This window comes from Hippopotamus amphibius, chromosome 3 (assembly GCF_030028045.1).
Source record: "Hippopotamus amphibius kiboko isolate mHipAmp2 chromosome 3, mHipAmp2.hap2, whole genome shotgun sequence".
Classification (NCBI taxonomy): Eukaryota; Metazoa; Chordata; class Mammalia; order Artiodactyla; family Hippopotamidae; genus Hippopotamus; species Hippopotamus amphibius.
Window position 1 is genome coordinate 72,594,946 of NC_080188.1, and position 13,273 is coordinate 72,608,218.

General features: G+C 35.9%; 1 protein-coding gene across 2 annotated transcripts in view; it reads right to left on the reverse strand.

Moving 5' to 3' along the window:
* CLGN (calmegin) overlaps positions 1-13,273 on the reverse strand; it is a 46,789-nt gene that overhangs the window by 32,677 nt on the left and 839 nt on the right. For both annotated transcript variants that reach the window (XM_057727492.1, XM_057727493.1), the window contains exon 2: positions 830-982. In XM_057727492.1, the coding sequence (XP_057583475.1) occupies positions 830-973 (144 nt within the window). In that variant the 5' untranslated portion in view covers positions 974-982. The remainder of the gene's footprint in view (positions 1-829; positions 983-13,273) is intronic.

A 13,273-nucleotide genomic window follows, 5' to 3' on the forward strand; every position in this document is an offset into this window, starting at 1 on the left:
AAAAATTTTCGGATTGTCTCAATATAAGATTTGAATATTCTCAATGTGAAAGCTCTTATGGATTGTCAAAGTGTACAAAACCCTCCAGATTCCTGTTTTCCAGACTCCTGTCAGTCACCACCTCAAGACACACAACTTAATGCTGAGACAGAAACACTGTGAGCCTTCCTAAATGCCTACCTCATCATCACTCCCCTTTCCAATTCATCCTATTAGCATTTTCTTTCCTCAGAGAAATAAAGAAACACTACTTTCTTTGCCTCTAGGAGAACTGAAAATTATACTATCTTTTCTTTTTTCTGAAAAGGGCTGGCAGTGTCAGAAATAAGACTAAAAACCTTTCTCTTAGCTAAAGTATTTAGCCCTCTATAGCCAGTGATGAACTCCTAGTTTGATAGTAAAAATCTTCCCCATATTTATTTGATAATAAAACTGTGCTAGGTGCCATGCACAAACTTCTGTAGCACCCTTAAAAAACCAGCAACAAATAGCTGGAAAAAGGCAATGTATTTTCTATATATATTGAAACTAAAGACTATTTGAATAGAAATAAATCTTAAGAAATTAGTCACCTCTATGTATCATGTAAAAGAATAATTTTTTAAAGATTTTTTTGACGTGGACCTTTTTTTAAAAGTCTTTATTGAATTTGTTACAATATTGCTGCTGCTCTATGTTTGGTTTTTTTGGCCACAAGGCATGTGGGATCCTAGCTCCCTGACCAGGGATGGAACCTGCACCCCCTGCATTGGAAGGTGAAGCTTAACCACTGGACCACCAGGGAAGTCCCTAAAAAAATAATTCACAGCTTGTTTCTCAATAACCTTACCTCTGAGGAGAGTTCATTTTCATTAGCATCAATCTCTTCTGAACTTTCATCAAAGTCTTCCATCTCAACACTATCATCCATAAATTCTGCATTAACTGAGATGAAAAGAAGACCCAAACATAGCCGAAAGCCTTGGAAACGCATATTGATTATCTGTGAAATTGACAGTAACCAGTAAAAGTAAAACAAAGTTGTGAAAAATATGTGTAAGTACATTTACGAAGAAATAATTTCTCCTTAATACCTCTTTTTCTCTAGGATGGCTTTTAAAACAAATCATTACCAAACTTACTTAAATTATGCTTTGAGCAAGCAATAATACAACATTTAAAAATCTCACAGGAGTCTACAGCTGAAGGCCTGTCTCTAAAAGCAAAGAAGCAATGGCACAAACCTAAAGATACAGATAACACTGATCACTGAACTCACAATATCTGGACCCCTCTAAAAAAAAGAAAAAAGGATCATGATTCCTAAATAGTCATTCAAGTTACTTTTTTATTATAATGTTACTTAAATGCATATAACCATACAATTGGAAATTTTATAATTATAAAAATAAAATATATTCGTATGTAAACACCAAAAAAAAGAAAAACAATTTTCTCACAATTGAATGTGATAGTATTTTACTGAAATCAAACCACAGCTGAAAACTCCAACAAATATAGGATTTATTGCAATCATGCTGACTGCTATGAATAAAGTTCTTTCGCATTTATCATCTCCATAATACTACGATGACTCAATTATACAACCATTTCTCTATTCAAATACTGCAAAACCTCTGTTCCTTATAGCTTTAATGGAGATGAGCAGAAGCCAAATATTATTTGGCTGCCTCTTGGCAGAAACACATAATTTATATAACTATACCCTCCTCTCTTCCCATTAGCATGTTAAAAATTCAAGTTTTATTTCTTGGCACCAGTGGACTTAAACAAGTAAATGTGAATACTGAAATAGTGTGGCAGTCTTGGTTACGAGATGGTCAGTCACTCAGATGATCCAGAGTATAGTTACAGTACCATCAACATGCAAAGTTCTTTTTAAAAAAGTATATTTTTAGAGGGAACTCTTAGAACCTGCAGAACATATCTATAGACATATATGGGTCTGCCTAAGCAACACTGAATTTATGAGAGAGCACTCTACACCCACCAGAATGTCTATAATCAAAGAGAGTCAATAACACCAAGTGTTGGAAGATGTGGAGAAACTGGAATCCTCATACATTACTGGCAGGAATACAGTGTGGTAGTTCTTCAAAATGTTAAAAATAGAATTACCTTATGATTCAGCAATTACACTCCTAAATATCTACCCAAGAGAAATGAAACCAGATGTCCAAACAAAAACTTGGAATATAAATGTTTAAAGAAACATTGTTAATAATAGTCAAAAAAGTGTAAACAACCCAAATGTTTATCAACTGATGAATGGATAAACAAAATGTGGAATATTCACACACTGGAATATTATTTAGCAGTAAAACAAAATGGAGTACTGCTGTGTTACAAGATAAATGAATTTCAAAAACATTATGCTGAGTGTAAGAAGTCAGTCATAAAAAATCACATATCGCATGACCCCATTTAAATAGGCAAATCCATAGAATTGGAAAATAGATCAGTGATTGCTTAAGGAAAGGAGTGGGAAGAAAGTGTTAATGAGTACAAGGTTTCTTCTGAGGGTAACAAAAATGTTCTAAAATTGGAATATGGTAATGGTTGCATAATTCTGTAAATATGTTAAAATCCACTGAACTGCACACTCATTAAACAGGTCAACTTTAGTTATGCAAATAATACATCAATAAAGATTTTTTAAAAAAGAAACATCAGACTATAAAAAGCATTTTTCCATTTGGTTAGCTCAATTAACCCTTTTTAATGAGATCAAAACTCTACAGGAACGTATGGGCCAGTTAGCTTTAATTTCTTCTAAAGGCTACAACTTTAAAGTTTACTTCAAAAATGGATGTTGAACACTCTATATTAAAAGGTGTGTTAATACCACCATTTTTATGGACAAAGACAACACAAAAATGATGCATAGTAATCACAATTTAATTATAAAAGTGTAATTTCTCTTGAGTCATAAAAAAGAGGTTAATTGGGATAGAAAGTAAATGTAAAGGGATCACTTTGATTTAATAACAGTAAGGTAGGGGTTTTTTAAATTTTCACTTATTGGCACAGGAATGAGTACATCTGCAAGTTGCTTATTAACTGCTAATAACCCTAAAAGCTTCCTTGTTCTAAAAGTTTAAGAGCCTTCCATGATTTACATAACAACGTAAAAGGGGCTTTTCTTAACCCGCTATCAATAACATTTGAGTAAAACAGAAATGCATAAAATAATAACAGCAGTAATAATGAACATTAATATCACTTTAGCCCCATATCCTCTCCTTCAAAATGAATGCACACTTTAGTTTCTTAATAATTAAATTTGTTGAAAAAACATGTTCTAAGTGCTTTGTTCGAGCCCTGATGGATTGGACTGCCAGAGAATTAAGGGGAAGCCAAGCAGGCAGTGTTCTCTCTGGAACCCTACTCTTACTTCAGCCAATTTTATTTGTTTTCTTTCTTTTTTTTTTGGCTTTATATAATTTTTTATTTTTTTATATTTTTAAATTTTTATTTTATATTGGAGTACAGGTGATTAACAATGTTGTGTTAGTTTCAGGTGTACAGCAAAGTAACTCAGTTACACATATACATGTACCTATTCTTTTCCAACTTTTTTTCCCATTTAGGTTATTACAGAGTATTGAGCAGAGTTCCCTGTACTATACAGTAGGTTCCTATTGGTTATCTATTTTAAATAAGCAGTGTATATTATTTATTTTCTATATTACAGTTCTTTCTTTCCTTCAGAAACAGTTGCCAAAGCTTCAGAAAAAAGTTTAGAAAAACCCTTTATCTGGAAAGTTTGTTTCTTCTCTAAAATTCTATGACTATAATCATTCATTTACATAAAGGAACTAGCTAAATTAACCTCTGCAGCCCAGGACATCACTAGGATAGGATTTATTACTCCCAATCTACAAACTGAAAACAGAAAGACTCAAAAACCTGATCAAATTCTCATGACTGGAAATGTGAGACAAGATGAGAATCCAAAACTTTACATCAATATAGCATGCTACTTCTTACTATATGTTTATTGATAAAGCAATGGAAAGAAATCACAAAAATGTTAACCTAATACATTTTCAAACCTCCTGGAGATTTCCAAAATTTAGATGATTATTAGTATTAAGCTATGAAGATACTCACCCAGAAATGGTCATGTCAACCTTACTATACAAGTAAAATACTTAAAAATAAACTGTAAGTGGTCATTAACCATTCTGCAGACAATGCAGTTCTACAGGAAAACAGTCTCCATTAAGAAAATGATATAGTCCAAAGTTGCTTTTGCTGTTTATTCCTTTCTTTAAAAAGTCAGAAATACAGACCTAACAGTTTCTGCTTAACTCTGCAGTATTCTGTCATTATTCAGTGATGCAACAGCTGACAACTGAGAATTACATCATGAAGTTTATAGTATTACTTGGAGGTCTACCACACTATGGTGCCAACACATCATCAAGCTCCAAACAAAACTATGAGGTTTGTCACACATCATTTCTTAAGAGAGGTAAGGTACTGCTAGGCCTGCTCTGGAGCTTTGAGAGGCCTGACAATGGGGTAATTTACAAAACACTGAAGTAACTAATCTGTGCAGTTGAAAATTTTTTAAATTGTGGTAGAATACACATAAAAGTTATCACTTAAACCAATTTTAACTGTTTAGTTCAGTAGTGTTAAGAACATTCACACTGCTGTACATCCTATCTCCAGAACTCTTTTTCCATCTTACAACATTAAAATCCTATACCCCTTAAACAACAACTCCTCCATATCACCCTCCCCCAAGCCTCAGGCAACCACCATTGTTTTGTTCTAGCAATTTTCTTTAGTAGAATTTTTAGGTTTTCTACATATAAGATAATGTTGTCTGTGAACAGAGAAAATTTTACTTCTTCCTTTTCAATTTGGATGTCTTTCTCTTTCTTGCCTGATTGCTCTGCCTAGGACTTCCAGTACTATGTTGAATAGAAGTGACAAAAGTGGGCATCCTTGTCCTGTTCCAGTTCTTAGAGGAAAAGCTTTCAGTCTTTCACCACTGAGTATGGTGTTAGCTGTTGATTTTTCAGATATGGCCTTTATTACATTGAGGTAGTTTCATTCTATTCATAGTTTGTTGAGTGTTTATCATAAAAGGGTGCTGGCACTGGTCTGATGCTGTTTCTACATCAGTTGAGATGGTTTTTCCCCCTCCATTCTGACAATGTGATGTACTACACGGATTGGTTTTCATATGTTGAACCATCCTTGCATTCCATTTGGTCATGGTGTTACAATCTTTTTTTTTTTTTTTTAAACCTATAGTCATGTAGTCATGTATTTCTTTCTCTCCTTTTTTCTTTTTCTTTTTTGGCTGCACCACATGGCATGCAAGATTTTACTTCCCCAACCAGGGATCAAACCTGCACCCCCTGCAGTGGTAGGAGAGTCTTAACCACTGGACCACCAGGGAAGTCCCAATCTTTTAATACACTTTTGGCTTCTGTTTGCTAGATTTTGTTAAGGATTTTTGCAACATTATTCATCAGTGGTATTTATTGGTTTGTAGTTTCCTTGTCATTTCTTTGTCTGGTTTTGGTATCAGGGTAATATTGCCCTCATACAGTTTGGAAGTGTTCCCTTCTTTTCAAAGCTCTGGATGACCTTGAGGAGAGTTGGTATTAATTTTTCTTTCAATGTTTGGTAGAACTTACCAGTTAAGCCATCTACTCCTGGGCTTTTATTTGTTGAGAGGTTTTTGATTACTGATTCAATTTCCTTACTAGTTACAGGTCTGTTCAGATTTCCTATAAGATTATGATTTAGTCTTAACAGGTTGTATGTTTCTAGGACTTTGTCCATTTCATCTAGGTTATAATTTTGTTGGCAAATAATTATAACATTCCCTTATAATATTTTTTATATCTATAGAATCTATAGAATCAGTTGTCCCCTCACTCATTCCTGATTTTAGTTGAGTATTCTTTATTTAACTCAATCTAGTTAAAGGTTTATAAATTTTGTTGACCTTTTCAATGAACCAGCTCTTTGTTTCACTGACTTTCTCTGTTGTTTATTCTCTATTTCATTTATCTCATATCTAATCTTTATTATTTCCTTCCATCTTCTAGCTTTGAGTTTTTCTAGTTCCTTAGGTTGTAAAGTTAGGTTGTTAATTTAAAATCTTTTTTAATGTAAGTGTTTACAGCCATAAATTTCCCTCAGCACTGCTTTCACTCTATACCATAAGTTTTCTTCTCCCATGGGTTTTTGTTCTTTTTTTTTCATTTATTGCAAGATATTTTCTAATTTCCTTGTGATTTCTTTTTTTGACCTTTCAGTTGTTTAAAAGTATGTTTTTAAATTTTCCCATATTTGTAGATTTTCCTGCTTTCCTTCTGCTACTGATTTCTAGCTCGATTACACTATAACTGGAAAAGATACTTTGATTTCAACTTTTAAAAATATGTTAAGACTTCTTTTGTGGCCTAACATATGGTCTAGCCTAGAGAATATTCCATGTGCACTTAAGAAAAATATGTATTTTCATCAATATTCATCAGAGATACTGGTCTGTAGTTTTCTTAGTGTCTTTGTCTAGCTTTGGTATCAGGGTAATGCTGCCCTCACAGACTGAGTTTGGAAGTATTCCCTCCTCTTCAATTTTTTGGAAGAGTCTGAGGAAGACTGGTATTAATTTTCCTTTCTGCTATTGTTAGGTTAAGTGTTCTGTGTATATAAGCCTAGTTGCTCTACAGTGTTATTCAAGTCTTCTAATTCCTTATCAAGCTGTCTGGTTGTCCTAAGTCATACAGTTTTAGTGCAGCAAGAATTTGTTTATATGGTATAATACAGAACTTCTAATGCTGACACTACTCCCTTTCCTCCTTACAAATGCAAAAAAGATAGCAAGCCCATGGTTATAAGATTCCTGTGTATTCCTCATTCCACACAAGTTACTGAAATCACAAAATATTTGTGACTTCATGAAGAAGAAAGGATGCACTGGAGAAGAACATCCATTTGCATATACCTCTGATCTCACGTGTGTTCTCTGCACTGCCTCTGGGCTGGTTCAATAACATACTGAAGTATAAGTAACTTTGGCCAAGTACAAGATACTTGGGAGAGATTGCTGGCTGATCACCACGCTATTTTCTCTTTTTCCAGGAGACATGACTAGACTATATTTTCTTGGAGTTAAGCATGACTCAGATGAATGGAGTTAGATGAGACCCAGGAAAGCCAATGATGTAGTGCTAGTCTGAGTTTAAAGGTCTGGGAGCCAGGAAAGCCAATGCTATAAGCTCCAGTCTGAAAGCCAGCAAGCTCAAGACCCAAGAAGAGCCAATGTTTCAGTTTGAGTTGAAGGGCAGGAAAAAACCTGAAGTCCCAGCTCAGCCAGTCAGGCAGGAGGAGGTCCCCCTTCCTCACTGGAGTAACAGCTTTATTGTTCTACTCAGGCCTCCAACTGTTTGGATGAAGGCCACCCACCTACGGGAGGGCAATCTGCTTTACTCTACCTACCACTCAAATGTCAATCTCATCCAAAAAACACGCTCACAGACACACCCAAAATAATGTTTGACCAAATATCTTGGCACCCTGTGGCTCAGTCAGGTAGATACATACAATTAACCATCACAGCCATCTATCTACTCCCCAGGACACCAGCAACCAGAAATTATGTTAGGCATCTGGGATTTTTTAATTTTCTATTTGAGCACTACTTTAATTAATACATACTGTTAACTAAAACTGGGTATTTTTTTCTAAATCAGAAGGACTTAGAAACAGTGATATCTCAAGAAATACAGTAATAAGTGGGGAAAGAACCATAATGGCAGAAATAATAGTTGAAAATACAACTTTCTGGTGATTTAGGCAAAGATCTAGAAAGTGTTGCAAAGATTCCGGCTCTCATCCTATAAAATTCAGAAACTACTGAAGGTCTGAGATTAGTGAAGTGATCAGAGCTGAAATCCAGGATACAGAAATATTATTTGGTTGCAGTAATTATAGAAAGAATGAACTAAATCCACACTGGGTTTTAAAAAACATACCTACCCACTAAAGTTAAAATGGACTAAATAGCATCGGTTTCAAAATAATGGTTATATAAACATAATGATACATTTATTTACTTAGGATTTATACTACTTCTACATAGTTCCAAAAGAATTGCTTGAGGAAACTTGCAGCAAAAAACAGACAAAAAGGGACTTCCCTGGTGGCACAGTGGTTAAGAATCCGCCTGCCAATGCAGGGGACATGGGTTCGATCCCTGGTCCAGGGAGATCCCACATGCTGTGGAGCAACTAAGCCTGTGCGCCACAACTACTGAGCCTGCATGCTGTGGGACAACTAAGCCCATGCACCACAGCTACTGAGCCTGCACTCTAGAGCCCGCGAGCCACAACTACTGAAGCGTGCGCACCTAGAGCCCGTGTTCCGCAATAAGAGAAGCCACTGCAATGAGCAGCCTGTGCACCGCAACAAAGTAGCCCCCACTCTCTGCAACTAGAGAAAGCCCACACGCAGCAACAAAGACCCAATGCAGCCAGAAATAAAATAAATTTTAAAAAAACATTAAAAACAAACAAAAAAAACTTTATAAAAAAACAAAACCAAAAACCATAAAAACAGACAAAAATATAAGCTCACCAAGAGCCAGAATTCTCATTTTTCTGTTTTCACAGTGCTAGCCGAAGAGTGCTAGTACATGACAAAAGGAGACAATATGTTTACAGAATGGATGAATGCATAAGTGACAAGAAAAAAAGGTTATGGGGGTAGAGGAATAGATGTTACTAAGCAACCAACTAGAATGACTCTATTGTTGCAGCAGCACTGCAACAGTAAATTCGGCAAAAGGGTTTCTAGGCAATTAGAGGAAGGCCAGAAATAAAATGAAGGGGTTTTCACTGTCTATATAAGTCTACAAGATCCTTGGAAGAAAAAAATCCTTTTTTAGAATTTAACTCCTAGAAAAATATATGTACTGAATCCTTATATATATCTTTAACTACGGTTTTATGAGAGAGAAATGGTTATGTCAATGCTTCCAACAATGGCCCTCTAAAGTTTCTTAGAACATTGTTAAAACTTAACATAGTTAAAACATTCCTGTAGATAAGGAGATAATAATCTAGAAACTCTGCAGTTTTATGATCTAATTTAATATGGGGGAATTAAACATATTTTTCATTTCTATTCTATATCTATGAAGAAACATCTCATGAGTTATTTCAGAATCTTGCTATAGACATGCTGCATTTTAACAACTCAATTCATAATTTACTAGAAAAGACAGTAAACTCGAGGTATGGGAGGGGGCGGGGGGTGAAGGGGAAACTGAGGATGAAGCAAGAGAGTAGCACAGACATATATATACTACCAACTGTAAAATAGTCAGTGGGAAGTTGTTGTATAACAAAGGGAGTCCAGCTCGAGGATGGAAGATGCCTTGGAGGACTGGGGCAGGGAGGGTGGGGGGGACTCGAGGCAGGGGGTCGGGGAAGGGAGGCAGTACGGGGATGTGTGTATGGAAACAGATGATTGAACCTGGTGTACCCCCCAAAAAATAAAAAAAAATAAAAAAATAATTAGATTAAAAACTTTTGTGTTAATCAGAAAAATAAAACTGGACAAATTTTCACCAAAATTAAAGGGTATTCTTGGAATTATCTGGCTATGTAGCACATAGAAAGTTCACTTTTAAGGATCACAAATAAGGTGGAGAGGTAGGTAATAGTGGCATCTTAAAGAGGCAGCCTTCTTCCACAGAAGCTGCAAGACTCCATTTGAAATGCAGGTACTTTCTCACAGAAGAAATGAGCATGCTTCAAAACAAGCTGTGCCATGGATTTATTAATTTTGTGGTGGCTCATGTTTCCAGAAATTCAGGAGAGGTTAGCCAGTAGATAATAAAATTCATCATTCACAAATTCATTTAACGAATCCTTATGGTTGTCAATTATGTGCCAGGAATGATGTTAGACAATGAATTTACAGTAATTAGCAAAACATACATGGCCCCTGATCACAAAGAGCTTATAGTTTGGGATGGAAAACAGACATTAAACAAATAACCCAGGTATAACAGGTAAACTGTAACAACTGACAGGCTAGTAAAGAAGTTGTAAGAGTTGGTAATTGGGGAACTGAATTTACATTGTAGGGGAAGGGGCAGAGAAAGCCTCTGAGAAAATTACATTCAAAGTGAGGTGCAAAGGATAGAAAGGACTGATTCCCCTAGACCAAGGGCAAAGGAAGCCACATTTGAGAAAGGAACTGAAAAGGGAAGAGTGAAACAAGGAGAACAGGAAGTGCTGTTTCCAGTACTTACTGTGTTTCAGGCATATTAATTCCAATCCTTATAGCTACTCTGTGGTGAAGGTAATAGCACCCCATTATACATAAGGAAAGCAAGGCTCAGGGAGGTAAGTAACTTACTCAAGAAACAGAATGCTACTAAATAGCAAAGGCAAGACTCAAAGTTAGGTCTAGCTTCAAACACTACATTCCTTTCCTTAAGGTTCTAAGGTTTAATAATTTAGCTCATTAAATGGCACAGGTTCTCAGCCTATACAATACAAGGTTAAATACTTTCTTAGTATGTTCCATCCATGAGACATCCATTCCAGTTTGTGTGGGCTTTATATTTTAAAAGCCATATTTTGATGTGTATCCATAATTTATGCATCTATATCTAGTTAGCTGGTTAAATGGCCTTTAAAATCTTTCCAACAAAGATTTTAAAGCAGCTTAAGGCTACATAAAAACTAACAACTTCACAGTATTATCTTACATTCCATGAGACTTTAAAATTTTATAGTGTTCACACAAATTTCAGAGCATTTAAGAAGATACTTGGATTTCTTAGTTACAAAACTCAAGGGTAAACAAAACAGTAAGGCTTACAATTAGAACCATAATTATCACATGCTAGATAATGTAAATGTTTCTAGGTATCACCTTTCCTTAACAAAAGCATCTAGAAAGAATGTCTCCCTTAGTTGTTAGTAATTTTTACTTCCTATGGTAGCCACAACAATGACCCCCCCCACCCCCAAAAGATGTCCACATCCTTCTCCTTGGGTCCTATGGGCGTCACCTCACATAACAACGGGCGCTTTTTAGATGGAATTAAGGTTAACTAGCTGATCCTAAAATAGGGAGAGTATTCTGGATTATGCAAGTAGGCCCAATATAATCACATGGGCCCTTAAAAGTGGAAGAGGAAGTCAGTGAGAGAGGGCAGAAAAGATCTGAAGAGCCAGAGGGACTCCATCTACCACAGAGATCTTGAAGATGGAGGAAGTGGGGCATGAGCTAAGGAATGCAGGCCATTTCTAGAAGCTGAAAACAACTTTCAGCTGACAGTCAACAAGGAAACAGGAACCTCAGTCCTACAACCAAAAGGAATTGAATTCTGCCACCAACCTGAATCAGCAAGGAAGTGGAATCTCCCCAGAGCTTCTAGTAAGGAATGATACCTTGCCAACACCTTGATGTTAGCTCAGTAAAGCCTGTGTCAGACTTCTGACCTACAGACTGTGAGAAAATAAATTTGTGTTGCATTTAGCTGCTAAGTTTATGGTAATCTGTTATGGTAACAATGAAAAACTAACACTTTTATTATTCCTGTGCTTGATTCTAGCTTCTTTGAAACAGTTCCTACCAAATCTTAGTTGGTAAATGCAATAGTATTTTTTAGTCCTGTTGCATACTGCTCTCTCTTGACCTTGCTGACTGCCTCCTTGAAGTCCTCTCCTCCCTTGGTTTCTATGATGCTATTCCTGATTCTTGATTCTCTTCATTTTCTCTGCCACCTTCACAGGTTCTCTAATCTCCTGTAAATGTTGCTGTTCCCTAGAGTTCTATCCCCAGGTTTTCTCCTTACGTTTCATGTACTCTTGACTTCTACCTATAAAAGCTAGCTAAAGACTCCAAATGTTATCCACAGCACAGAGGCCACTCTTTAGTTTTAAATCACTATCCATCTTCAAGGATGTACCAAAGCCTCCATTAATTTCAGGCTGGTCTTTCCTCCCAAACCTGCTCTCTATCTCCTCAATTCCCTTCTCCCATTAACTTCATCTCCAGTCAACCAAATTGGCCAAGATGCTTTGCCACTATCTTAAGACTATTCTTTCTCCCTGATATCCTGTATCATTGGTAACTAAATGCATTTGGATATTTCTTGAATGTATCTTTCTATATCCATGCCGCAGCCTTAATTTGGGAATCCATGATTTCTGAAAACGATCAGTAAACTCCCACTTTGCTTCTTCACTTCCAGCTTCCCAATTAATCTATCCTCCACCTTCCCTCCAGCATGAATTTTCTAAAACACAACTCTTAGTTTACTACCTGTATATAAAAATGTTCAATAGTCGTCTGTAATTCTCGGCATAAGTTCTACCCACTTAAGACTCACTTCTTACTCTTAACACTCACCTATTAACACATTCATGCTTTCTATATGCTATTTCTTATAATTTAGATGCCTTTCTGTTATTCAGTTTTATTGGCTGACTGAGGATTCACCAACATGACTATTCCTCAACAGTCGTGTTTGAAAAATCACTAAAGTTTAAGTGGTCATGCAGCTTCAGGAGCTCAACTACAAAATGATATAATAGAAAGTACACTGAGCTTGGTAATTGCACCTAGTTTCCTGTTCTATTATTAAAAAGTGTAGGGGTTCAAACTGTTCTAAACCTTTTCTTTTTTTTTGATTTGTCAAGTGAAAGGGTTAAGCTGAATGATCTAAAGGTCCATTAAAGTTCGCAATTCTAGCTTTCTAGTTAAGAGCACCAAAACTTATCAGGTACCGAAAACAAGCAATAAGGTTAATTCATAGCACAATGCAGTTTCTACGGATCTATAACATACATCATTCATACGCAATAATTAACTTTATTAACAAGATTAACGACTATCTTAGAAGGATTTAGCGATAAGGTCTAAATGTGATTTTAAGATCAAACCAATTAGATGTGAAGACAAAACTGTAACCTGAAAAGTTGTTAAATAATTACCAAAAGGAGGGCTACCTACAGTAAATAAAAGTCGTAGAGAGACGTAAAAATTTTAAAGCAAGCAAAGTCATAAGGCCAGACCAGGGTTTTAATGGCTTTTACGCATCAAAAAGTTTCAATATAAACTAACTCTCTTCTAATTTGAGAGTCCTTCCCATGGCCACTCGATTTACTTTCTATCTTCCGAGCTGTGCTGCCACTTGCATTTACATCCAGAGCAAACGCCTCCGCCTTGTTGCTCCGGCACATGCTATAAATAAAATCACCTAAAGTATCTGATC